This window comes from Entelurus aequoreus, linkage group LG09 (genome assembly GCF_033978785.1).
Source record: "Entelurus aequoreus isolate RoL-2023_Sb linkage group LG09, RoL_Eaeq_v1.1, whole genome shotgun sequence".
Classification (NCBI taxonomy): domain Eukaryota; kingdom Metazoa; phylum Chordata; class Actinopteri; order Syngnathiformes; family Syngnathidae; genus Entelurus; species Entelurus aequoreus.
In genome coordinates this window covers 1,022,128-1,049,627 of record NC_084739.1, presented here as the reverse complement: position 1 = coordinate 1,049,627, position 27,500 = coordinate 1,022,128, and the positions used below count along the sequence as shown (strand labels likewise).

Sequence of the window (27,500 nt, the reverse complement as noted above, 5' to 3'; positions counted from 1 at the left end):
ATATATATATATATATATATATATATATATATATATATATATATATATATATATATATATATATATATATATATATATATATATATATATATATATATATACCGGTATATGGGGTTGTCCCGTACAAACCTAATATGTATATACAACCACTTAAAAGTGAGATATCTAACACACAAAGATACTTTTTGTCTCGATTTTCCTTCTCCCAACCAAAGACTGCAAAAGCCGGATTATTTTATGTCTAAGATTGTTGTGGTCTTAGGTGTGTTAGGAGTGAATTTGTCCCTTAAATTAGCCCTAAAACGGGTCGGGCCAACAATAACAAAAATATTTACGAGCAAAACTCAATTCCAATTTATCCTGGAACATGGTAAAAATTCACAAGCGCACATTTTTGTATCTTTTTTGTGTGAGGTCTATAACGGATAAAAAAAATATATTTTATGTGTACCAGCCTTAGTACCAAGGTAGAGGTCTGCGTCTTCACTCGGTGGTCTTTCATGTCGAATACGCAAGACTTGAAGCAGTCCGAGAGGATCCGACATCCTTTGTGCAGCATTGGGAACACAAACGCTCCAAAAGTCCCCCCAAAAAATAAGTCCTACTCAGTCAACCACACGGTGGTCTTTCATATCGAATACGCAAGACTTGAAGCAGTTTGAGAGGATTCGACATCCTTTGTGCAGCAATGGGAACACAAACACTCCAAAAGTCCCCCCAAAAAAGAACTTTTACTCAGTCAACCACAAGGCAAACACGGAAACATTGTGTGAGCCTTTGACAAAAGTCCTTGGACACCATTGAAGTCAAAATCAGTTTCTAAGATTCCTTATGATTGACGGATGAGATCTGTTTAGTTCCCCTCTTGGTCCACAGCAGCTTTAAATTCCAATTGTGTGGGAGAATCGGGATAACGGGGAGTTATCCAGAGTTGTTGTGTTCCATTGTGTTTTCTTTGTGGCCCTGGCTCTGTTGTTTGTGTTCTCCTGGGTTACATTTGTGTGTGTGCTGGTTTTTCCTGGGAGTTGTTTGTATAAATAAGCATGTACTAAGCTAAGCTACAAGTCACTCTTGATTAAATGTAGCTAAGCTACAGGGGAAGCTATCCCCGGAAGAATTGTAACAAACAAAAGTACACTATATTGCCAAAAGTATGTGGACACCCATGGACGAGTCTGGGTTTGGAGGTTGCCAGGAGAACGCTACATTTCGGACAGTATTGTCTTAGACTTAGACTTAGTTCCTCCCATTCCTGTTGGAACATTGGGTGACGAGTCCTCTCCATTTGTTCCGGTCACTGGCGACCCTTCTTGCTCCATGCCAGCTGACTCCCATCTCTCTCAGGTCTTCCTTGGCTGTTTGTCTCCACGTCTTCTTTGGCCGTCCTCTCTTCCTCTTTCCCCCTTCTGGCACCCAGTCCATTGCCACACTTGCCGGTCTCTCTTTTGGCAGTCGGAGTACGTGTCCAGTCCATTCTCCTTCTCATGTCAGAAACTATGTCCGACAATGGTGCTACCCCTGCCCTTCTCATCACCTCTTCATTGGTGTTGTGGTCTCTCCATGAGATCTTCAAGATGTATCTGAGGCACCGTCAGTGGAAGACATCCAGCTTGCGGACTGCATTGTACCGAGTGTGAAATTCGGTGGAGGAGGAATTATGGTGAGGGGTTGTTTTTCCGGAGTTAGCTCCAGTGAAAGGCCGTTTGAATGCTCCGGGATACCAAAACGTTTTGGACAATTCCATGCTCCCAACCTTGTGGGAACAGTTTGGAGCGGGCCCCTTCGTCTTCCAACATGACCGTGCACCGGCGCACAAAGCCAGGTCCATAAAGACATGGTTGACAGAGTCTGGTGTGGATGAACTTGACTGGCCTGAACCCGATCGAACACCTTTGGGATGAATTAGAACGGAGACTGAGAGCCAGGCCTTCTCCGCCAACATCAGTGTGTGACCTTTTGGAAGAATGGTTGAACATTCCTGTAAAGACACTCCGCAACCTTGTGGGCAGCCTTCCCAGAAGAGTTGAAGCTGTAATAGCTGCAAAAGGTGGAGCGACATCATATTGAACCCTATGGGTTAGGAATGGGATGGCACTTCAAGTTCATATGTGAGTCAAGGCAGGTGGCCAAATAGTTTTGGCGATATAGTGTAGCTTGCTACATTTGTGGTAGTTCTTAAATCTACCGTCTTCCGCCTGATCCCCCGTTGAGGTCTTCACCGTATCCCTGGCTAGGGGGCAGTCAAGTACTAGGCCTTTGCCAAGGGCCACCTGGGGTAACAGTAGTAAAGGGGTTAACCTCCTAGTGCCCCAAGACCCCATAGAGGAGCCCCCACTGCCGGATGCACTTTACCGTCATGCCCAGGACATAAACTTACACTTACACAACACTTACACTTTTTGTGTAAGTGGTAAGTGAAGTTTCTTGTATTGTTGTGTGCTTAAACAATGTTATCAAAGATACACAAAGCCTTGCATTGGACATTTTGGGGCTTCAGTCTCATATATGGTTTATACTCTCCACAGGATTGGACTTCTTATTCTGGAAAAACCTCTGGACCGGGAAACCACGGACCGCTACCGTCTGGTCGTCACAGCCTCGGATGGCAACCCCGGAGGGGTAAGGCACACGATTCCTTTTTGTCACCTTTCTTTATTCTAACAAATAGCCATTATTTTACATCAGTTGGTTGCTCATTTAATTGTGATGAGTCAGTATATAAATGGTAAATGGGTTATACTTGTATAGCGCTTTTCTACCTTCAAGGTACTCAAAGTGCTTTGACACTCTTCCCACATTCACCCATTCAGACACACATTCACACACTGATGCCATGCAAGGCCCTAACCACCACCCATCAGGAGCAAGGGTGAAGTGTCTCGCTCAAGGACACGACGGACGTGACGAGGTTGGTAGAAGGTGGGGATCGAACCAACAGAATCAACAATGCGGGCGTCCGTGCACTGTAAGTGAACGGGCACATACAGTTGATAGACAGTTGCAATAGCCAATCAGATCACAAGTTGTTGTCAGTAAGGCTTTCTAGCTGGCCTAAGGTCGAACGGGACATTTACCCCTTCCTGTGATTGGATAGACAGTTGTGATAGCCAATCAGATCACACGTTGTTGACAGTAGCCTATCTAGGTAGCCTGATGTTGACGACACTGTGATTGGATACTCACTTGTCACTCCAAAGTGAGTATCCAATTACAAATTGCAACTTAGCATGAAGCAGGAAGTGTTGACCCAAAAAGAAGGACACCAAAACGTCGATTAGGTGGCAGGTATATATTTGCAAGGCCATTTTCAAGGATATTTAAAGAGAAACTACATCTTGTGAGACGACGTCAGCGATGAAATCAAATCAGCAGAGTTGGATTTTGCTCATGAGGAGAGACGTATGGGGCTGTACACTCAGTTCCCGTTCCCCCCTACGCTCTAATGTACAGTCCCACGTGCTCCTCTATTTATTCAGGAGGTCCCTAGTTAACATCACTGAGGCAGCCCCAGTAGACACAATACATGATTATTCAGAATGGAAATGTGCTGACACTCGTGATCTCGCCCTGTCTCCGTCCCCGCCCGCGCCGAGGTACTCGACGTCCGTCCTTGGCTGTCAGCAGGCAGGGTCTGGAAACTGCAAGACACGAGACAACTCGCAAAGCAAGATTACAAGTTGTGTGCCTATGCACAGATAGAAAAGTATAACTTCAGCACAATTGATGATAACTATAGCAACGGCCTTTAAGCATAAGAGTTGTGTGATAACTTATACGTAATTATTCCAACAAAAAACCCCAACACACGTGGATTGGGGTGTGAGAAGATCAGGGTTTGGGTTAAAATAACCACTTTTGTCAGCACAACAAAAAACTGAAATTTAAGTAAGATGAAATATCTCAAATAAGGGTGATATTTGCTTATTTTCTGTCTGATAAGATACTTATTCTCACTAAGCAGATTTTATGTTAGAGTGTTTTACTTGTTTTAAGGGTTTTGGTCCTAAATGATCTCAGTAAGATAATACAGCTCGTTGCTGAGATTGGATGAGCTATATTGAGTAAAACATGCTTGAAACTAGAATATCAACTGTTGCAAAGCTGTGTCATCAACACTCACAAGTAGATATGTCCGATAATATCGGCAGGCCGATATATGCGTTAAAATGTAATATCGGAAATTATCGGTATCGTTTTTTTTATTATGTGTATCGTTTTTTTTTTTGTTTTTTTTTTTAATTAAATCAACATAAAAAACACAAGATACACTTACAATTAGTGCACCAACCCAAAAAACCTCCCTCCCCCATTTACACTCATTCACACAAAAGGGTTGTTTCTTTCTGTTATTAATATTCTGGTTCCTATATTATATATCAATATATATCAATACAGTCTGCAAGGGATACAGTCCGTAAGCACACATGACTGGTCCACTAATAGTACTAACCTTTAACAGTTAATTTTACTCATTTTCATTCATTGCTAGTTTCTATGTAACTGTTTTTATATTGTTGTACTTTATTTTTTATTCAAGAAAATGTTTTTAATTTATTTATCTTATTTTACTAATTTTTTTAAAAAGTACCTTATCTTCACCATACCTGGTTGTCCAAATTAGGCATAATAATGTGTTAATTCCACGACTGCATATATCGGTTGATATCGGTATCGGTAATTAAATAGTTGGACAATATATGAATATCGGATATCGGCAAAAAGCCATTATCGGACATCCCTACTCACAAGTATAAAATGACTTTTTTAAAGTAATAATTTCTTATTTCAAGCGTTAAAAAAAAGAAAAAAGATTTAACATGTGACATTTCAAACAATTTTGAATAGAAATAGTTCATGCACATTCAGATAAATTCTTCAAAATTACAATTAAAAAAAAAATTTGACCTGCGGCCGGGCTGTATATATATGCGCACTAATTGACTGAAAGAGCATGCACTTGGCGCGATGATGTCATGTTATCAATGGAAAAATGCATTTTTAGACCATATGATTAGCCTGAGCGGCTAGGAGACCCCGAGAGTAACAAGCGCTTGCTTTGTTGCCTTTCCATTAAGAACAATAAATTAGTTTTTAGTATAAGTTTGCTGGTTTTAAGAAATGTAATGCCGAGCGCATATCATTATGTCAAGATAATGGCACTAGCATTTACTTCATTTAAGAATATTTTCCAACATATTGAGCATAAAGGTCTCATTATTTTTCTACCAATAAAAGTGCACTTGTTATTAGTGAGAATATACTTACCGTAATTTCCGGACTATAAGCCGCGCCTGACTATAAGCCGCACCAGCTAAATTTAGGGGAACATACAGATTGCTCCATATATAAGCCGCACCCGACTATAAGCCGCGGGGTTTTGATGTGTAATTACCGTAGTATATAGGGGTTCCTGCTACCACGGAGGGGATTGTCGGGACAGAGATGACTGTTTGGTAGGGATGATACTCGAAATCGGTTTTCCCGGTTGTTTGATAAGAAAAGAACCGAGTCCTCGGACTCGAATCCCTTTTTGAGAACTTACTATAGTAAATCTTCATCTTACCTTTACTATAGTAAAGGAAAAGAGTTGATTCTTTATTCAAATCCCGTCCCGACCAGAAATGCTCCGTGGGACATCACAAGAAATGACGTCACGTAGCTCAATCATTGGACGCAGATAGCGAAAGCAGGAAAACAATGGATGGGAAAAAGCGCTTCAAGGTGTAATAAAGTTCAAAACAAAAGCTATAATCCATCGAATAACTTTACTGAGAGATTTTAGCAGGGTAAAACACATGACCAACACTTTTACCACCAACCGGAAACATAGCAACCAGGCTAGCAACGCACCTCCTTTACGGCAGGTGGCGCAACGTTCTTAAAACAACCGCAGCACATACATATATATACAACATATCTCCCTTTTTTAAATTTTGTTTTTCTTTCCTTGTAAACAAAACAAAATCACACTGTAGATGTGTTGTCTGTCTAATTATAAATAATGCAGACGAGGCGTGTTGGCTGAGTTCTTTACGTTTACTTTCACAGCTAGCAACATGCAACACTTTTCGGGGCTACCGCGCATGCTCGTAACTCCCGTTGCATGCTGGGTAGTGTAGTTGTTCTATTCTCTAGCTCATAACATTTTTCCCCCATAAAGAAATAATGTTAACTCAATAAAGTGTATTTCTTTTTTTAGCTTTAACTTTTCACTTATTAGCATTGTAGCCACATTAGCAAATAACTTTTCTCTTCATAGAATGTTCTTTCAATAAAGAAATAAAGTGCAAAAATGTCAAAGCATCATAACAAACAGTTATGTTCCAATAGCAGCAGAAGTGCTGTATTATTTTCAGTTTTGTGCCCAAGGGACTGATTTTATTTAACACTATATTATTATTTATACACCTATAGTGATCACAGAGACAGCTTGTTTTTGTGTTACTGTATATATTTGTTTCTCTGAAAAATCCCACTTAATATACTTTGGGTAACAACAGTCAATATTTATTTATTTTATTTTATTTTTTTAGGTGGGTAACAGTCAATATTTATTTATTTAATAGATTTTATTTTTTTATTATATAATAAAAGTGAGCTTTTGTTAAACCAAATATTGTGTGTTTTTTTCCATATACAACAACCTATCTGGACTCCATAAGAGAATCGATAAGGAATCGGTTCGATAAGAGGATTCGATAATAGGCTCGAACTCGATAATTCCTTATCAAACATCATCCCTACTATTTGGGAACGCAAAGCGTCCCATTTATTAACAATAAATCTTTCAATCATTCAATCAAACTTTCACATCTTTGACATGGCGAACAGCATTCGTGCAGAGTACAAATAATACAACGCTGCAAAGTAATACAAAGTGCTCGCCTGTACGTTATCAAAATATATATGAAAAGTCAGTCTTTAATCATTGTGTCATCGTCTTCCTCCTGCGTACTAAAACCACCGAAATCCTCTTCGTCGGTGTCGGAGAAGAACAGGCCGTATATAAGCCGCACCCTTGTATAAGCCGCGGGGACCAGAATGAGAGGGGAAAAGTAGCGGCTTATAGTCCGGAAATTACGGTATTTTAAGCTATTTTTGGGTTCATTGAGGTTAGCTAATTTTACTTGTTTTGGAAAGTCTTGACAAGCCAAATTGTCTTGTTCTATTGGCAGATAATTTTGCTCAGTTCAAATAAAATACACCTCATTTTTGTATTTTTTGTTGTTGTTTTTGAACACTGACTTTTTGCAATGAGGTCAGTGAACAATCAGTCAGAAAACGGGGTAAGGTCAGGGTAACATTCTGCATCAAATCTATCGTGGAGCATTTTTATTCAAAACAATCAGGTAAAAAGCTAAAATATGAGATATGGTGTTGACAAGAACGTTTACAACACTGATAAAAAAAAAAGAAAGTCTGGTACTCAATCTACTTGGAAAATATACGGCAACTTTTGCATCGTTTTTATGTTTGGGACATTAGTTTTATAATTAAAGTCTGTTTAATGTTGAAGGTGATGTCAACGAGTCCGGTCAACTTGCCTACTCTCAGAAAGTTTCTCAGAAACTTTCTGTTTTCTAGTCATAGTCATTTTCTAGTCATAAAACATAGTTTTATGACTTATATACAAAAATACAATAAATACAACTAGATACAACTAGACTAGTCATAAAACTTTGTTTTTTTTCTAGTCATAGTAAGTCAACGTCACCTGCAAAATTAAATGATTACAAAACACATTTTTAGTGTTGTGTTGTTGTACTGTTTATGCATTTGTTGACTATTTCATTATTGTGGTCCCGTGTGTAGGCTCTGCGAAGCACGACAGCCTGCTGCTCAATATGAATTGCCTCTTGAGGGACGAATAAAGTTGTTTGCATAATGAATTGAATTGACGTAATTGATGATTTTGCATCAAAGAAGGCTCGAAAAGTCCAGTTTTAGATTGCACTTCTGTTAACGTCAATGCCAGTTGTAGACCGGGTAAAAAAAAATGGGTTGAAAAATCCGCATTATGCTAATTGCCTGCTGTTTTATGTACAAAACTGCTGTGTTATCATAACTGGAACTGTTCGGATGTTATTAGGATGATGCCAAACAAACCTCGAATGTAAAAGATGGAATAGTTTATGATAATAATAATAATAGATTTTGTTTGTAAAAAGCACTTTACATTGAGTAAACAACCTCAAAGTGCTACAGTGTATTAAAAAAATAAAATAATACAAAATACATATAAATAAAAACTAGAACAGCCAAATAGCTAAAACTAGTATGCATATATATAAAAAAAGTTTATTTTTTAAAAAAAAGAAGGGTTTTTAAGCCTTTTTTAAAAGCATCCACAGTCTGTGGTGCCCTCAGGTGGTCAGGGAGAGCATTCCACAGACTGGTATCGGTGGAGCAGAAAGCCTGGTCTCCCATTTACAGCAGGACTCTTTTTTATGCTCAATAGAGCAGTGGTCCCCGACCACTTTGATTTCGGGCCGCACAAAAAAAAAAAAAAAAATAAAAAAATTAATTCTATTAAATTAACATAAAAAACACAATATATACATTATATATCAATACAGTCTGCAGGGATACAGTCCGTAAGCACACATGATTGTATTTTCAAGCGTTGACCGGTCCCCAGCTACAAAAAGGTTGGGGACCACTGCAATAGAGGAGGTGTTTTTTTCATTTATTTTTAAGCACGGTTATTAGATCCTGTGAGGAAGGACTGGTGTCATTTCATTTATTTATATTTAGGGGCAATGTTATTTTAAGGGTAAGGGATAGGTCGCCCAGGGCAGTGTTTTTCAACCACAGTCTGGTGTGCCGTGGGAGATTATCTCTTTTCACATATTTGGGTTAAAAACATTTTCTGCAAACCAGTAATTATAGTCTGCAAATTATGTGTTGTTGTTGTTGTTGAGGGTCGGTGCTGACTAGAGCACGGCAGAGTAACCGTGTAATACTCTTCCATATCAGTAGGTGGCAGCCGGTAGCTAATTGCTTTGTAGATGCAGGTAAAAAAGGTGTCTTATGCTTAAACCAAAAAATAAACAAAAGGTGAGTGCCCTTAAGAAAAGGCATTGAAGCTTGAGGAAGGCTATGCGGAACGAAACTGGCTACAAAGTAAACAAAAACAGAATGCTGGACGAGAGCAAAAACTTACCGTGGAGCAAAGACAGCGTCCACAATGTACATCCGAACATGACATGACAATCAACAATGTCCCCACAAAGAAGGATAAAACCAACTGAAATATTCTTGTTTGCTAAAACAAAGTACAAACCCCGTTTCCATATGAGTTGGGAAATTGTGTTCGATGTAAATATAAACGGAATACAATGATTTGCAAATCATTTTCAACCCATATTCAGTTGAATATGCTACAAAGACAACATATTTGATGTTCAAACTGATAAAAAATGTATTTTTTTTTGCAAATAATCATTAACTTTAGAATTTAATGCCAGCAACTCGAGACAAAGAAGTTGGGAAAGGTGGCAATAAATACTGATAAAGTTGAGGAATGCTCATCAAACACTTATTTGGAACATCCCACAGATGAACAGGCTAATTGGGAACGGGTGGGTGCCATGATTGGGTATAAAAGTAGATTCCATGAAATGCTCAGTCATTCACAAACAAGGACGGGGCGAGGGTCACCACTTTGTCAACAAATGCCTGAGCAAATTGTTGAACAGTTTAAGAACAACCTTTCCCAACCAGCTATTGCAAGGAATTCAGGGATTTCATCAGAAGGTTCGGAGAATCTGGAGAAATCTTTGAATGCCCAGGACCTTCCATCCCTCAGGCTGTACTGCATCAAAAAGCGACATCAGTGTGTAAAGGATATCACCACATGGGATCAGGAACACTTCAGAAAACCACTGTCAATAACTACAGTTGGTCGCTACATCTGTAAGTGCAAGTTAAAACTCTACAATGCAAAGCCAAAGCCATTTATCAACAACACCCAGAAACGCAGCCGGCTTCGCTGGTTCCGAGCTCATCTGAGATGGACTGATGCAAAGTGGAAAAGTGTTCTGTGGTCTGACGAGTCCACATTTTAAATTTTTTTAGAAACTGTGGACGTCGTGTCCTCCGGACCAAAGAGGAAAAGAACCATCCGGACTATTCTAGGCGCAAAGTTGAAAAGTCAGCATATGTGATGGTATGGGGGTGTATTAGTGCCCAAGACATGGGTAACTTACACGTCTGTGAAGGCACCATTAATGCTGAAAGGTACATACAGGTTTTGGAGCAACATATGTTTCATGGACGCCCCTGCTTATTTCAGCAAGACAATGCCAAGCCACATTCTGCACGTGTTACAACAGCGTCGCTTCGTAGTAAAAGAGTGCAGGTACTAGACTGGGTTTTGGAGCAACATATGTTGCTATCCAAGCAACTTTATCATGGACGCCCCTGCTTATTTCAGCAAGAGGATACCAAGCCACATGTTATAACAGCGTGGCTTCACAGTAAAAGAGTGCGGGTGCTAGACTGGCGTACCTGTAATCCAGACCTGTCTCCCGTTGAAAAGGTGTGGCGCATTATGAAGCCTAAAATAGCACAAGGGAGACCCCCGGACTGTTGAACAACTTAAAGGCCTACTGAAATTATTTTTTTTAATTTAAACGGGAATAGCAGATCCATTCTATGTGTCATACTTGATCATTTCGCGATATTGCCATATTTTTGCTAAAGGATTTAGTAGAGAAAATCGACGATAAAGTTCGCAACTTTTGCTCGCTGATAAAAAAAAGCCTTGCCTGTAGCGGAAGTAGCGTGACGTCACAGGAGCTAGTATTCCTCACAATTCCCCGTTGTTTACAATGGAGCGAGAGAGATTTGGACCGAGAAAGTGATGATTACCCCATTAATTTGAGCGAGGATGAAAGATTCGTAGATGAGGAACGTTACAGTGAAGGACTTGAGAGGCAGTGATGGACGTATCTTTTTTCGCTCTGACCGTAACTTAGGTACAAGCTGGCTCATTGGATTCCACACTCTCTCCTTTTTCTATTGTGGATCACGGATTTGTATTTTAAACCACCTCGGATACTATATCCTCTTGAAAATGAGAGTCGAGAACGCGAAATGGACATTTAAAGTGACTTTTATCTCCACGACAATACATCGGTGACACACTTAGCTACTGAGCTAACGTGATAGCATCGTTGTCAAATGAAGATAGAAACAAAATAAATAAACCCCTGACTGGAAGGATAGACAGAAGATCAACAATACTATTAAACCATGTACATGTAACTACACGGTTAAAAATTCTCAGCCTGGTAAGGCTTAACAATGCTGTTGCTAACGACGCTAAGGCTAATTTAGCAACTTAGCAACCGGACCTCACAGAACTATGTTAATGATTATTTGCAAAAAAATAACAACGTTTTCCAGTCCCGACATGAAATATCTTGGCTTTGCAGTCTATTCAATTGAATATTAGTTGAAATTAGCAAATCATTGTATTCTGTTTTTATTTACCATTTCCACAACGTGACAACTTCACCGGTTTTGGGTTTTGTATGTATATTTAAAGTGTGTGTCAGCCGTGGGCTCATTACAGTACCCCCCCACCCATAACACTTTCTGCCTGTTCCGTCTGCCACCGCGTGCTCTGATAATCATATAAAGCATCTTAATGTAATTAAATGTCAACTCCGTCGGCGGAGTTCGGGCAGCTGTCGCCGTTCCAGGCCGAGGTGAAACGCGGGTTTTCGTCTTTGGGTGTGCGGGCGGGAGTGTGACGTGTAATGAACACGGTGGTATATGAGCTGTCGCTGATGCCTGGGCCCTCGTCACACTCCCACTTTTATGGTCCCGTAGAAGGCCGCCTCTGACTCTCCGCTGGCGTGTGATGGTGCATGTCGCTCTACAGGAAGTGGCCGTGATGGTATTAGTTGTGTCTGTTTTGGTATGTGCGCTGGCAAGTTAGGAACGTCATGTTTTCATGCCGGCACCGTTCAACGCGTCCCAAAAGGAGGACGAAAAAGCGGACGCTCACTCAGTCCTTGAGAAAATGATAGAGGATGTGAACAACATTAGATGTATAGCTTATGCAATGTCCTAAATACATTATTATTCCTGACAAAATTATGAATAAAAGAATGCAAAAACACAAAATAAAAGAGATTAAAGACAACTGAACACATGAATAAATAAATACCGGAGTAACAATCTGACAAACATCGAGTTGGAGTTTATTTGGAACATGCATACAACATGATGCATCACACATGCATGCATACAACATGATGCATCACACATGCATGCATACAACATGATGCATCACACATGCATGCATACAACATGATGCATCACACATGAATGCATACAACATGATGCATCACACATACATGCATACAACATGATACATCACACATGCATGCATACAACATGATACATCACACATGCATGTATACAACATGATGCATCACACATGCATGCATTCAACATGATACATCACACATGCATGCGTACAACATGATACATCACACATGCATGCATACAACATGATACATTACACATGCATGCATACAACATGATACATCACACATGCATGCATAAAACATGATGCATCACACATGCATGCATACAACATGATGCATCACACATGCATGCATACAACATGATGCATCACATATGCATGCATACATGATTCATCACACATGCATACATACAACATGATGCATCACACATGCATGCATACAACATGATGCATCACACATGCATGCATACACCATGATGCATCACACATGCATGCATACAACATGATACATCACACATGCATGCATACAACATGATGCATCACACATGCATGCATACAACATGATACATCACACATGCATGCATACAACATGATGCATCACACATGCAGGCATAAAACATGATGCATCACACATGCATGCATACATGATGCATCACACATGCATGCATACAACATGATGCATCACACATGCATGCATACATGATGCATCACACATGTATGCATACAACATGATGCATCACACATGCATGCATACAACATGATGCATCACACATGCATGCATACAACATGATACATCACACATGCATGCATACAACATGATACATCACACATGCATGCATACAACATGATGCATCACACATGCATGCATACAACATGATACATCACACATGCATGCATACATGATGCATTACACATGCATGCATACAACATGATACATCACACATGCATGCATACAACATGATGCATCACACATGCATGCATACAACATGATGCATCACACATGCATGCATACAACATGATACATCACACATGCATGCATACATGATGCATCACACATGCATGCATACAACAAGATGCATCACACATGCATGCATACAACATGATGCATCACGCATGCATGCATACAACATGATGCATCATACATGCATGCATACAACATGATGCATCACACATGCATGCATACAACATAATGCATCACACATGCATGCATACAACATGATGCATCACACATGCATGCATACAACATGATGTACCACACATGCATGCATACATGATGCATCACACATGCATGCATACAACATGATGCATCACACATGCATGCATACAACATAATGCATGACACATGCATGCATACAACATGATACATCACACATGCATGCATACAACATGATGCATCACACATGCATGCATACAACATGATGCATCACACATGCATGCATACATGATGCATCACACATGTATGCATACAACATGATGCATCACACATGCATGCATACAACATGATGCATCACACATGCATGCATACATGCATGCATGCCCCCTAGGAAAAACCACAGACAAAACTGCTTGTAACTTCCAGTAGGAATGTCGCACAGACATGAAACAAAAACCTCTATGTAGGTCTGACTTAGACCTAGATTTCATACACTGATATCCTTCAGCAAAAATATACAGGAAGTTTGCAATTCACCCTTCAAAATAAAATTTTAGTAAAAACAGTCACTTTTGCCTCTTTGCGCTGTAATTTGAAAGGAAAAAACACAGACAAAACTGCTTGTAACTTCCAGTAGGAATGTCGTAGAGACATGAAACAAAAACCTCTATGTAGGTCTGACTTAGACCTAGATTTCATACACTAACATCCTTCATCAAAAATATACAGGAAGTTTGCAATTCACCCTTCAAAATAAAATTTTAGTAAAAACAGTCAGTTTTGCCTCTTTGGGCTGTAATTTGAAAGGAAAAAACACAGACAAAACTGCTTGTAACTTCCAGTAGGAATGTTGTAGAGACATGAAACAAAAACCTCTATGTAGGTCTCACTTAGACCTAGATTTCATACACTAACATCCTTCATTAAAAATATACATGAAGTTTGCAATTCACCCTTCAAAATACAATTTTAGTAAAAACAGTCACTTTTGCCTCTTTGGGCTGTAATTTGAAAGGAAAAAACACAGACAAAACTGCTTGTAACTTCCAGTAGGAATGTTGTAGAGTCATGAAACAAAAACCTCTATGTAGGTCTCACTTAGACCTAATTTTCGTGTATTAACAACCCCAAAAATCAACAGGAAGTTTGCAATTCCCCCTTCAAAACAAAAGTTTTGTAAAAACCGGTCACCTTTTTTTTTTAAATGATCTCCTCTGAGCACGTTTGTCGTGTCGGCTTCAAACTAGCACAGGAGAGAGATTGAACCCTTCTGATTAAAAGTTGACGAAAGAGTTTTAATTACTGCTCCGGTTTGGATTTTATGTGCCTGCAAAGTCGGTCCCGTACATCGCTGCTTGCAGCTTTAAGTTGTATTAGCTTTTGTGTGTTGTCTCTCATTTATATAAAGACTGAACAATTTTGGTCCCACATTGTATCATAAATAGGTGCAAGCAGTAGCTAATCAGATAATGATACAAGTGTGACATCAGGGTGTGTGAGAGTGGAAAGGTTCGGAGCAAAGGAGACCTGGATGTGGCAATTTGTCTCACTGGATGGACTGATTCCACCAGCCGGTAACCTTTACCTATGTTGTGTGAGTTTGAGGAAAAAGGGAAGCGTCTCAGGCCCAGAATAAATTGCCGCATGACTCGGGTGTGCCAAATGTCAGTGCCAGGAAGAAAAGCTGTCACAACAGGAGGGAAGTTAAATGAGAGGGAGGGGTGAAGGGTGTGGAGGGGAGGAAGAACTCCTTCACAGGGATAAAGTACCCCTAGGAAGGTCACACACAAAAGAGGGAAAAGATGAACGTAAGCACAAGTGAAGTTTGCAACCTTGACAGTTTCACCTGATGCTCACAGAGCAAAATGTTGTAGAAATATATGCTTTAGATTTGGGGATCATTTCATATATTTGACTTGTCTGTTTAAATACTTTTATACAAGCCATCTCAGAAGTGTGCCAGTAATGTATGATGCTAACCATAGAAGTGGAATTTGTACTTGCCACAAAGACTACGTTTACACTGCAGACCAAAGTGGCCCAAATCGGGTTTTTTGGATATCTGATTTTTTTTCCAGCTGACTGTTTGCACTGCAAGTAAGATTTTTATCCGACTACAGTGTAAACACTCACTGGCCCCAATGTGGAACCAATGTGGAACCAAAGTGGCCCCAATGTGGCCACAATGTGGCCCTAATGTGGCCCCAATGTGGACTTAATGTGGAACCAATGTGAACCCAAAGTGGCCACAATGTGGCCCTAATGTGGCCCTAATGTAGCCCCAATGTGGACCCAATGTGGCCCTAATGTGGCCCCAACATGTTCCCAATGTGGCCCCAATGTAGCCCCAATGTGTTCCCAATGTGTTCCTAATGTGGCCCCAACATGTTCCCAATGTGTTCCCAATGTGTCCCCAATGTGGCCTCAATGTGGTCCCAATTGTGTTCCTAATGTGGCCCCAATGTGGCCCTAATGTGGCCCCAATATGTTCTTGATGTGGCCCCAATGTGTTCCCAATGTGTTCCCAATGTGGCCCTAATGTGTTCCCAATGTGGCCTCAATGTGTTAAAAATGTGGCCCCAATGTGTTACAAATGTGGCCCCTAATTTGGCCCCAATGTGTTCGCAATGTGGCCCCAACATGTTCCCAATGTGTTCCCAATGTGTCCCCATTGTGGCCTCAATGTGGCCTCAATGTGGCCCCAATTGTGTTCCCAATGTGGCCCCAATGTGGCCCTAATGTGGCCCGAATATGTTCTTAATGTGGCCCCAATGTGTTCCCAATGTGTTCCCAATGTGGCCCCAATGTGTTCCCAATGTGTTCCCAATGCGGCCCCAATGTGTTCCCAATGTGTTCCCAATGCGGCCCCAATGTGTTCCCAATGTGTTCCCAATGCGGCCCCAATGTGTTCCCAATGTGTTCCCAATGCGGCCCCAATGTGTTCCCAATGTGGCCTCAATGTGTTACAAATGTGGCCCCAATGTGTTACAAATGTGGCCCCAATGTGGCCCCAATGTGCTCTCAATGTGGCCCCAATATGGGCCCAATGTAGCCCCAATGTGTTCCCAATATGTTCCCAATGTGGCCCCAATATGTTCTCAATGTGTTCCCAATGTGGCCCCAATGTGGCCACAATGTGTTCCCAATGTGGCCCCAATGTGTTCCTAATGTGTTCCCAATGTTGCCCCAATGTGTTCCCAATGTGGTTCCAATGTGGCCCCAAATGTGGCCCCTAATGTGGCTCCATTGTGGCCCCAATGTGTTCCCAATGTGGCCCAAATGTGACCCTAATGTGGCCCCAATGTTAAAGTTAAAGTACCAATGATTGTCACACACACTAGGTGTGGCAAAAAAAATATTCTCTGCATTTGACCCATCACCCTTGAGGGGAGCAGTGAGCAGCAGCGGTGGCCGCGCCCGGGAATAATCTTTTGGTGATTTAACCCCCAATTCCAACCCTTTATGCTGAGTGCCAAGCAGGGAGGTAATGGGTCCCATTTTTATAGTCTTTGGTATGACTCTGCCGGGGTTTGAACTCAGAACCTACCGATCTCAGGGCAGACACTCTAACCACTAGGCGTTCCCAATGTGGCCCCAATGTGACCCTAATGTGGCCCCAATGTAGCCCCAATGTGAAAGTTAAAGTACCAATGATTGTCACACACACACTAGGTGTGGCAAAATTATATTTAATATATATTTATATTTAATGTACCGTAAGGTTTTTTGTTCAAATAAAGCCAATAATGGAATTTTTTGTGGTCCCCTTCATTTAGAAATGTATCAAAGTGTTGAAATACATTTTGGTAACGGTACCAGTACCAAAATGGTACCGGTATTGGTATTGAACAACACTACTTTGTATTGGCTTCTATAAGCAGCAGTTCATCCTCTGTATATTCAGCTTCAAAAATATAATGTTGTCGTCTTTGTTATTTAAAAAGTACAAAACAGTCAAACTCGTAAAGATTACCCAAATGCATTTTTTTTAACATTACTTTGTTTGTAAAGCCGACTTTTGCACGTTTTCCAATCCAAACAATGATTTTTGACATCTAAGTCTAAAAGTTGCAGTGGTTGATATCAAAGAGACCACTTATCAGGATGTAAACCACTTTAAAACATTTTAAAAAGTACAAAACAGTCAAACTCGTAAAGATGACCCGAATGCAATTTGTTGAACAATACTTTGTTTGTAAAGCCGACTTTTGCACGTTTTCCAATCCAAACAACAATTTTTGAAGTCTAGGTCTAAAAGTTGCAGTGGTTGGGATCAAAGAGACCACTTATCAGGATGTAAACCACTTAAAAAACATTTTAAAAAGTACAAAACAGTCAAACTCGTAAAGATGACGGAAATGTAATTTTTTAACATTACTTTGTTTGTAAAGCTGACTTGTGCACGTTTTCCAATCCAAACAATGATTTTTGACATCTAAGTCTAAAAGTTGCAGTGGTTGAGATCAAAGAGACCACTTATCAGGATGTAAACCACTTAAAGAACATTTTAAAAAGTACAAAACAGTCAAACTCGTAAAGATGACCCCAATGCATTTTTTTGAACATTACTTTGTTTGTAAAGTTGTCTTTTGCAAGTTTTCCAATTCAAACAACGATTTTTGAAGTCTAAGTCTAAAAGTTGCAGTGGTTGAGGTCAAAGAGACCACTTATCAGGATGTAAACCACTTAAAAAACATTTAAAAAAGTACAAAACAGTCAAACTCGTAAAGATGACCCGAATGCAATTTGTTGAACAATACTTTGTTTGGAAAGCCGACTTTTGCACGTTTTCCAATCCAAACAACGATTTTTGACATCTGAGTCTAAAAGTTACAGGTGGTTGATATCAAAGAGACCACTTATCAGGATGTAAACCACTTAAAAAACATTTTAAAAAGTACAAAACAGTCAAACTCGTAAAGATGACCCGAATGCAATTTTTGTTGAACAATACTTTGTTTGTAAAGCTGACTTTTGCACGTTTTCCAATCCAAACAATGATTTTTGACATCTGAGTCTAAAAGTTGCAGTGGTTGATATCAAAGAGACCACTTATCAGGATGTAAACCACTTAAAAAACATTTTAAAAAGTACAAAACAGTCAAACTCGTAAAGATGACCCGAATGCAATTTTTGTTGAACAATACTTTGTTTGTAAAGCCGACTTTTGCACGTTTTCCAATCCAAACAACGATTTTTGACATCTGAGTCTAAAAGTTACAGGTGGTTGATATCAAAGAGACCACTTATCAGGATGTAAACCACTTAAAAAACATTTTAAAAAGTACAAAACAGTCAAACTCGTAAAGATGACCCGAATGCAATTTTTGTTGAACAATACTTTGTTTGTAAAGCTGACTTTTGCACGTTTTCCAATCCAAACAATGATTTTTGACATCTGAGTCCAAAAGTTGCAGTGGTTGATATCAAAGAGACCACTTATCAGGATGTAAACCACTTAAAAAACATTTTAAAAAGTACAAAACAGTCAAACTCGTAAAGATGACCCAAATGCAATTTGTTGAACAATACTTTGTTTGTAAAGCCGACTTTTGCACGTTTTCCGATCCAAACAATGATTTTTGACATCTGAGTCTAAAAGTTGCAGTGGTTGGGATCAAAGAGACCACTTATCAGGATGCAAACCACTTAAAAAACATTTTAAAGGAACCTGCATGCCTTCTGCGTGACCAATTTTCAACATTTCAACTCCATAATCCCAACCTTTGCAGGCTGAATACACCAGCTGGAGTCTGTTGAACTAATGGACTACATGAGCTCTAACAGCCGGGTCCTATCGACGGAACTAACTCTGGCTCGTCACTTGAAAGCCAGAGCGCGGCAGTCGGCCACCGCCGCTTCCTTTCAGATGTCAGACATCGCGAGACGCCACCGTTCGACTTTTAAATAAATAATGGCCGCTCATTAATCAGACGCTTGGCTATCGTGGCTTTGATGAGGGGGATGGTAAGGGGGGGGGGGGGAACGACGACCCTCGCCAGGATGGTGACACTAATTGGCTTCGGGTCTTTTTGCAAAGTGAGAAATAAATAGAGGCTGTCAGCGCGGTGATGTTAATGATACTGTATGTCATCCCAGAGCTGGAGGTAAAGTGAGTGTTCCATGTCAGCTCCCACGTGTAATTATGCCGCGACAACCCAAACAACAACCGCGCATGAATTCCCAACGGACCCAGAGATGAAGGTAACATTAACTAGACGGTTACCTCCGGGATGCACGCCGCTCAAGTGCCAGGGCCAACTTCAAACGCACGTCTAACGTTCCTTCCCGTGCGGTTCCCCCCTCCAAGACGGAGCGTTTATCCCGTTATTAGCACGCGGCTTTTGTTCCCCCGTCAGTCACTCCGGCCGGGAAGCGCCACAAGTATTGCGGCGAGACTTTTCCGAAGGCGGGCCGAACTGCGTGCGACTTTATATAAGCAGACGGTGGGGATCGCGCGGGGGGGGGGGGGGGGGGGGAGGGAATTGCAATCCTGGCGGAAAAAAAAAAATGGAGAAACCGCGTGGAAGACAAACTGGAATTAAGAAGAGCCGAGAGGCTGGCATGGGCGTCAACGATGCGAGAGGTTTTAACGCAGTGGTTCTTAACATTGTTGGAGGTATCGAACCCCACCACTTTCATATGCGCATTCACCGAACCCTTCTTTAGTGAAAAATATATATTTTTTCAAATTCAAGACAAAGTTATGTGTTTTTTTACCGATGCACAACATGAACCAATAAACATCACCTTGTTCAAAGAACAAAACCAACAGAGTGCATGGACTCACAACAAATTACACACCTGCAAATCAGTGCAACTTCTGCGGTTACCGTATCCGTAATAAGCCGATACGATAAGTTTTTATTTACACGATGAGTCGGGTGTGTCTCAACCTCCGCGGCGGAGGGTCCGCCGAACCCCTGAGCCCGACTCACCGACCCCCTAGGGTTCGATCGAACCCAGGTTGAGAACCACCGTTTTAACGTATTTAACGCAATTCCATTTTAAAGGTCAAACAAAGCTCGGAGTTTGATATCGGTGAGCATTTAAGTCAGGAGTATTTTCCACTGAGGACCCTAATGCAGTTAGGACCGCCCTCAGAGGGCCGCTTGGAACAGTAAACAATATATGAATATAAATGTATTCACCTCACATTTTCCTACCCAGCAGGCACAAGACATTGAAACAACGTTGAGAACTTGTTGAGTTACGTCCTGACGTTGAACAACACAAACATAACGTTGAAACAACATGCTTTTTGACGACGTTTAATCAATGTTGGTTTGCGACGTTGATTTGACTGTTGAATTTTGGTAATTTCCGAACCAATATTCTACAACACAAATACAACGTTAAAAAAATATTCTTTTTGACAACGTTTATTCAATGTGGGGTTGTGACGTTGATTTGACCATTGAATTTTGGTAATTTCCCAACCAATATTCTACAACACAAATACAACGTTGAAACAACATGCTTTTTGACAACATTTATTCCATATCAGGTTGTGTCATTGATTTAACCATTGAAATTTGCTCATTTCCCAACCGATATTCTACAACACAAATACAACGTTGAAACAACATGATTTTTGACAACGTTTTTTCAACGTCAGATTGTGTCGTTGATTTGACCGTTAAAATTTGGTCATTTTCCAACCAATATTCTACAACACAAATATAACATTGAAAGAACATGATTTTTAACAACATTTATTCAACGTCAGATTGTGTCGTTTATTTGACCGTTAAAATTTGGTCATTTTCCAACCAATATTTTACAACACAAATACAACATTGAAACAACATGCTTTTTGATTGCGTATACTCAATGTTGGGTTCTGACGTTGATTTGACCGTTGAATTTTGGTCTTTTCCCAACCAATATTCTACAACACAAATACAACGTTGAAACAACATGCTTTTTGACAACGTTTATTCAATGTCAGATTGTGTCACTGATTTGACCGTTAAAATTTGGTCATTTTCCAACCAATATTTTACAACACAAATACAACGTTGAAACAACATGCTTTTTGACGACATTTATTCAATGTTGGGTTGTGACGTTGATTTGACCGTTTAAATTTGCTAATTTTCCAACCAATATTCTACAACACAAATACAACGTTGAAACATTGACAACGTTTATTCAATGTCAGGTCGTGACGGTGATTTGACTGTTGAAATTTGGTCATTTCCCGACCATTATTCTACAACACAAATACAACGTTGAAACAACATGCTTTTTGACGACGTTTAATCAATGTCGGGTTCTGACGTTGATTTGACCGTTGAATTTTGGTCCTTCCCCAAACAATATTCTACAACACAAATACAACGTTGAAACAAAATTATTTTTGATAACGTTTTTTCAACGTCAGATTGTGTCGTTGATTTGGCCGTTAAAATTTTGTCATTTTCCAACCAATATTTTATAACACAAATACAACGTTGAAACAACATGTTTTTTGATTACGTTTACTCAATGTTGGTTTCTGACGTTGATTTGACCGTTGAATTTTGGTCTTTTCCCAACTAATATTCTGCAACACAAATACAACGTTGAAACAACATGCTTTTTGACAACGTTTATTCAATGTCAGATTGTGTCACTGATTTGACCGTTAAAATTGTATTTGTGTTGTAGAATATTGGTTGGGAAATTACCAAATTTCAATGGTCAAATCAACGTTAAAACCTGACATTGATTAAACGTTGTTGGTTGGGAAATGACCAAAATTCAAAGATCAAATCAATGTCAATGCATTGTGGAATATTGGTTGGGAAAATTACCAAATTTCAATGGTCAGATCAACGTCAGAACCTGACATTGATTAAACGTCAGTCAAAAAGCATGTTGTTTCCACGTTGTATTTGGGTTTCAGAATATTGGTTGGGAAATGACCAAATTTCAACATTAAAATAAACGTTAAAACCTGACATTGAATAAACGTCGTCAAAAAGCAAGTTGTTTCAATGTTGTATTTGTGTTGTAGAATATTGTTTGGGAAAGGACCAAAATTCAATAGTCAAATCAAGGCCAGAACCCAAAATTGAATAAACGTCATCAAAAAGCATGTTGTTTCAACATTGTATTTGTTTTGTAGAATATTGGTTGGAAAATGACCAAATTTCAACGGTTGAATCAACATTAAAACCTGACATTGAATAAACGTCGTCAAAAAGCACGTTATTTCAACGTTGTATTTGTGTTGTAGAATATTGGTTGGGAAATGACCACATTTCAGTAGATTAAGATACATATATATTTTATAAATAACTGTAGCGATTGGAATGAAATTCAAATGTAACTGAGTAAAAGTTGTTTTATTCTCCACAAGAATACTCAAGTGAAAGTAAAATAAAAGTAGCATTCAAACTACTCCGACAGGTACAATTGATCCAAAAAGTAACTTAAGTAAATGTAATGCCGGACCCGGCCTCTGTAGCTCCCACTCATGTCCCTCTGTTGCAAGTTTTGTTGATTCTATGTAACTTGTTTATGTGTGCTATGGCTATGAGCTTTTTGTTTTCTTGGCCTCAGTCTGGACCCCCTCCCTGGAGTCCAGCCTTTGACTGAATATGTGTTTTACTCTCCCCCCACCCCAACTTTTACCTGTTTCTCACCTTTATAGTGTAAGGCAGGGGTCACCAACCTTTTTGAAAGCAAGAGCTACTTCTTGGGTAGTGATTAATGTGAAGGGCTACCAGTTTGATACACACTTCAATAAATTGCCAGAAATAGCCAATTTGCTCAATTTACCTTTAACTCTATGTTATTATTAATAATTAATGATATTTACACTTAATTGAACGGTTTAAAAGAGGAGAAAACACAAAAAAAATGACAATTAAATTTTGAAACATAGTTTATCTTCAATTTCGACTCTTTAAAATTCAAAATTCAACCGAAAAACAAAGAGAAAAACTAGCTAATTCGAATATTTTTGAAAAAATTAAAAAAAGAACTTATGGAACATCATTAGTAATTTTTCCTGATTAAGATTAATTTTAGAATTTTGATGACATGTTTTAAATAGGTTAAAATCCAATCTGCACTTTGTTAGAATATATAACAAATTGGACCAAGCTATATTTCTAACAAAGACAAATCATTATTTCTTCTAGATTTTCCAGAACAAACATTTTAAAAGAAATTCAAAAGACTTTGAAATAAGATTTGAATTTGATTCTACAGATTTTCTAGATTTGCCAGAATAATTTTTTTGAATTTTATCCATAAGTTTGAAGAAATATTTCACAAATATTCTTCGTCGAAAAAACAGAAGCTAAAATGAAAAATGTAATTAAATTTTATTTATTATTCTTTACAATAAAACATTTTTTTTACTTGAACATTGATTTAAATTGTCAGGAAAGAAGAGGAAGGAATTTAACAGGTAAAAAGGTAAATGTGTTTAAAAATCCTAAAATCATTTCTAAGGTTTTATTTTTTCTCTAAAATTGTCTTTCTGAAAGTTATAAGAAGCAAAGTAAAAAAAAATAATGAATTTACTTAAACAAAAGAAGACCAAGTCTTTAAAATATTTTCTTGGATTTTCAAATTCTATTTGAGTTTTGTCTCTCTTAGAATTAAAAATGTCGGGCAAAGCGAGACCAGCTTGCTAGTAGACAAATAAAATTTAAAAAATAGAGGCAGCTCACTGGTAAGTGCTGCTATTAGAGCTATTTTTAGAACAGGCCAGCGGGCTACTCATCTGGTCCTTACGGGCTACCTGGTGCCCGCGGGCACCGCGTTGGTGACCCCTGGTGTAAGGGGTTCCGGAAGTTGGCAGAACCGTCAGCGATCCTCTTTCTGTCTCCCTGTAATGTTTGTCTGTTCTTGAATGGGATTGTGCTGAAAATCTCATTTCCTCTCGGGGATTAACAAAGTACTTCTGAATCTGAACCTGAATAAAATGACCGTGTAGTCAAGGAGAGCCACATTTTCCTCCGCACTTCCTCATGCATTCTTCTCCCTCCTCAGACGTCCACCACGACTGTCGGCGTGGTCGTGACTGACGTCAACGACAACGACCCAGAATTTGAAGACACGGCGCCCTTGAACTTCACGGTCCAAGAAGAGAAGGCCAATCTGTTTGTGGGACAAGTCAAGGTGGGTAAAAAATAATGAGGAGGGTTTGATTGATTGATTGATTGAGACTTTTATTAGTAGGTTGCACAATGAAGTACATATTCCGTACAATTGACCACTAAATGGTAACACCCGAATAAGTTTTTCAACTTGTTTAAGTCGGGGTCCACTTAAATTGATTCATGATACAGATATATACTATCATATATACTATCATCATAATACAGTCATCACACAAGATAATCACATTGAATTATTTACATTATTTACAATCAGGGGTGTGGAGGGGGGTAGGGGGATGGGGGGTAGGATATGGACATAGAAAGAGAGAGAGAGAGAGAGAGAGAGAGAGAGAGAGAGAGAGAGAGAGAGAGAGAGAGAGAGAGAGAGAGAGAGATCAGAAGGCATTAGAAAAAGTATCTGCATTTGATTGTTTACATTTGATTATTAGCAATCCGGAAAGGGTGTTAGTTTAGGGTTGTAGCTGCCTGGAGGTGAACTTTTATTGCGGTTTTGAAGGAGGATAGAGATGCCCTTTCTTTTATACCTGTTGGGAGTGCATTCCACATTGATGTGGCATAGAAAGAGAATGAGTTAAGACCTTTGTTAGTTCGGAATCTGGGTTTAACGTGGTTAGTGGAGCTCCCCCTGGTGTTGTGGTTATGGCGGTCATTTACGTTAAGGAAGTAGTTTGACATGTACTTCGGTATCAGGGAGGTGTAGCGGATTTTATAGACTAGGCTCAGTGCAAGTTGTTTAACTCTGTCCTCCACCTTGAGCCAGCCCACTTTAGAGAAGTGGGTAGGAGTGAGGTGGGATCTGGGGTGGAGGTCTAGAAGTAACCTGACTAGCTTGTTCTGAGATGTTTGGAGTTTAGATTTGAGGGTTTTGGAGGTGCTAGGGTACCAGGAGGTGCATGCGTAATCGAACATGGGGACATGTTTGGTGCTTTTTTAAACGTCACCATTGCTTTATTTCCATCTCAGCATCGTTCCAATGACCTTGAAATGTACCAGACCCTCGTTTTGTCACAGACTTTTCCAGCAAGATCATCAGTTTTTTTCCACTGGTTTAGATTAATTAGTCCCAGTCCATTGATAAAACAATTAAAAGATACATGGAAATGATCTTAAATAGCCACAAAATTGTAGCTAAAGCAATAAAATCAATCGGTCATGGTTTCATTGCCTAATCCCCTTATCGAGACATCCAACAAGCCATTTGGCATTTTAATAGGAAATTAATCTCAGAATTAATTATTATAAGCTAAAACTTGTCGTGTATTTTCTTTAACATTCCAAGTGTTGCTTTTTGTAGCTAAACAAATAATGTAATGTTTTTTCTTCAGAAAGACATTGATTCATGTTGAACTGAATATTGTCCTTTATTAAGTCTTGGTCCTCGTATGCAGATGTTTACAAGCTTTATGTGTATGTCGTAACTATAGTTGTCTCCATCTCAATCATGGGACCGGGGGCTGATATTTGCCTGATATTTACCTTTTTTAACTTATTGGCTAGTCCAGCCGATTTCACTGATTTCTCCAGATTCTCTGAACCTTTTGATGATATTACGGACCGTAGATGGTGAAATCCCTAAATTCCTTGCAATAGCTCATTGAGAAATGTTGTTCTTAAACTGTTTCTACCATTTGCTCACACATTTGTTCACAAAGTGGTGACCCTCGCCTCATCTTTGTTTGTGAATGACAGAGCATTTCATGGAATCTGCTGTTATACCCAATCTTGGCACCCACCTGTTCCCAATTAGCCTGTTCATCCATCCATCCATCCATTTTCTACCGCTTATTCCCTTCGGGGTCGCGGGGGAAGCCGGAGCCTATCTCAGCTACAATCGGGCGGAAGGCGGGGTACACCCTGGACAAGTCGCCACCTCATCGCAGGGCCAACACAGATAAACAGACAACATTCACACTCACATTCACACACTAGGGCCACTTTAGTGTTGCCAATCAACCTATCCCCAGGTGCATGTCTTTGGAGGTGGGAGGAAGCCGGAGTACCCGGAGGCAACCCTCGCAGTCACAGGGAGGACATGCAAACTCCACACAGAAAGATCCTGAGCCTGGGTTTGAACTCAGGACTACTCAGGACCTTCGTATTGTGAGGCAGACGCACTAACCCCTCTGCCACTTGTTCACCTTGTTCCAAATAAGTGTTTGATGAGCATTCCTCAACTTTCTCAATCTTGTTTGCCACTTGTGCCAGCTTTTTTGAAACATGTTGCAGGCATCAAATTCCAAATCAGCTAATATTGGCAAAAAATAAAGTGTTCCAGTTCGAACGTTAAGGTAGGTAGGTCGGTAGGTAGGTCTTGGTTGTCATTGCACAAGTATGACGCAACTTTGTTTTCAGCACAAACCTGTTCAAGATTAGACAAACAAACAGTGTACAGGGTTACAGAACAGGAACGCTGGTGGGTCGCCACAAGGCGCCCCTTAAAAAGATGGGAAAAAGGTCAACGCTGGGGAAGGATGAGTAAAAAAACCTCCATAGCAAAGCACATATACATAGTACAACATACATCTCGAGACTTGCAACAGAGGGGAGGGAGTGGGGACCACGGTGGCAGGCTGCAGCTCTTCAGGCGCTGCCCAGCCATCCATCGCGTCAAGGCCGTTAAGTATCTTGTCTTTGCAGTCTATTCAATTGAGGAATATAGGTTGAAAAATATTTGCAAATCATTGTATTCTGTTTTTATTTATCATTTACACAACGTGCCAACGTCACTGGTTTTGGGTTTTGTAACACATTTGTCAGGTTCAAACATCGATGACATCTATTAAACAAGACAAGAAGCAAGGAGGGGAGCACGGTGGTAGAGGGGTTAGTGCATCTGCCTCACAATACGAAGGTCCTGAGTAGTCCTGAGTTCAAACCCAGGCTCAGGATCTTTCTGTGTGGAGTTTGCATGTTCTCCCCGTAACTGCGTGAGTTCCCACCTCCA

The 27,500-nt window shown here is 39.8% G+C and overlaps 1 protein-coding gene across 1 annotated transcript in view; it reads left to right on the top strand.

The window, feature by feature from the left end:
* The window catches only part of LOC133657825 (protocadherin-15-like), a 176,061-nt gene that overhangs the window by 118,004 nt on the left and 30,557 nt on the right, over nt 1–27,500 (top strand). The window contains exons 17-18 of the mRNA XM_062059606.1: nt 2,526–2,619; nt 24,426–24,554. Coding sequence (XP_061915590.1) covers nt 2,526–2,619; nt 24,426–24,554 — 223 coding nt within the window. The remainder of the gene's footprint in view (nt 1–2,525; nt 2,620–24,425; nt 24,555–27,500) is intronic.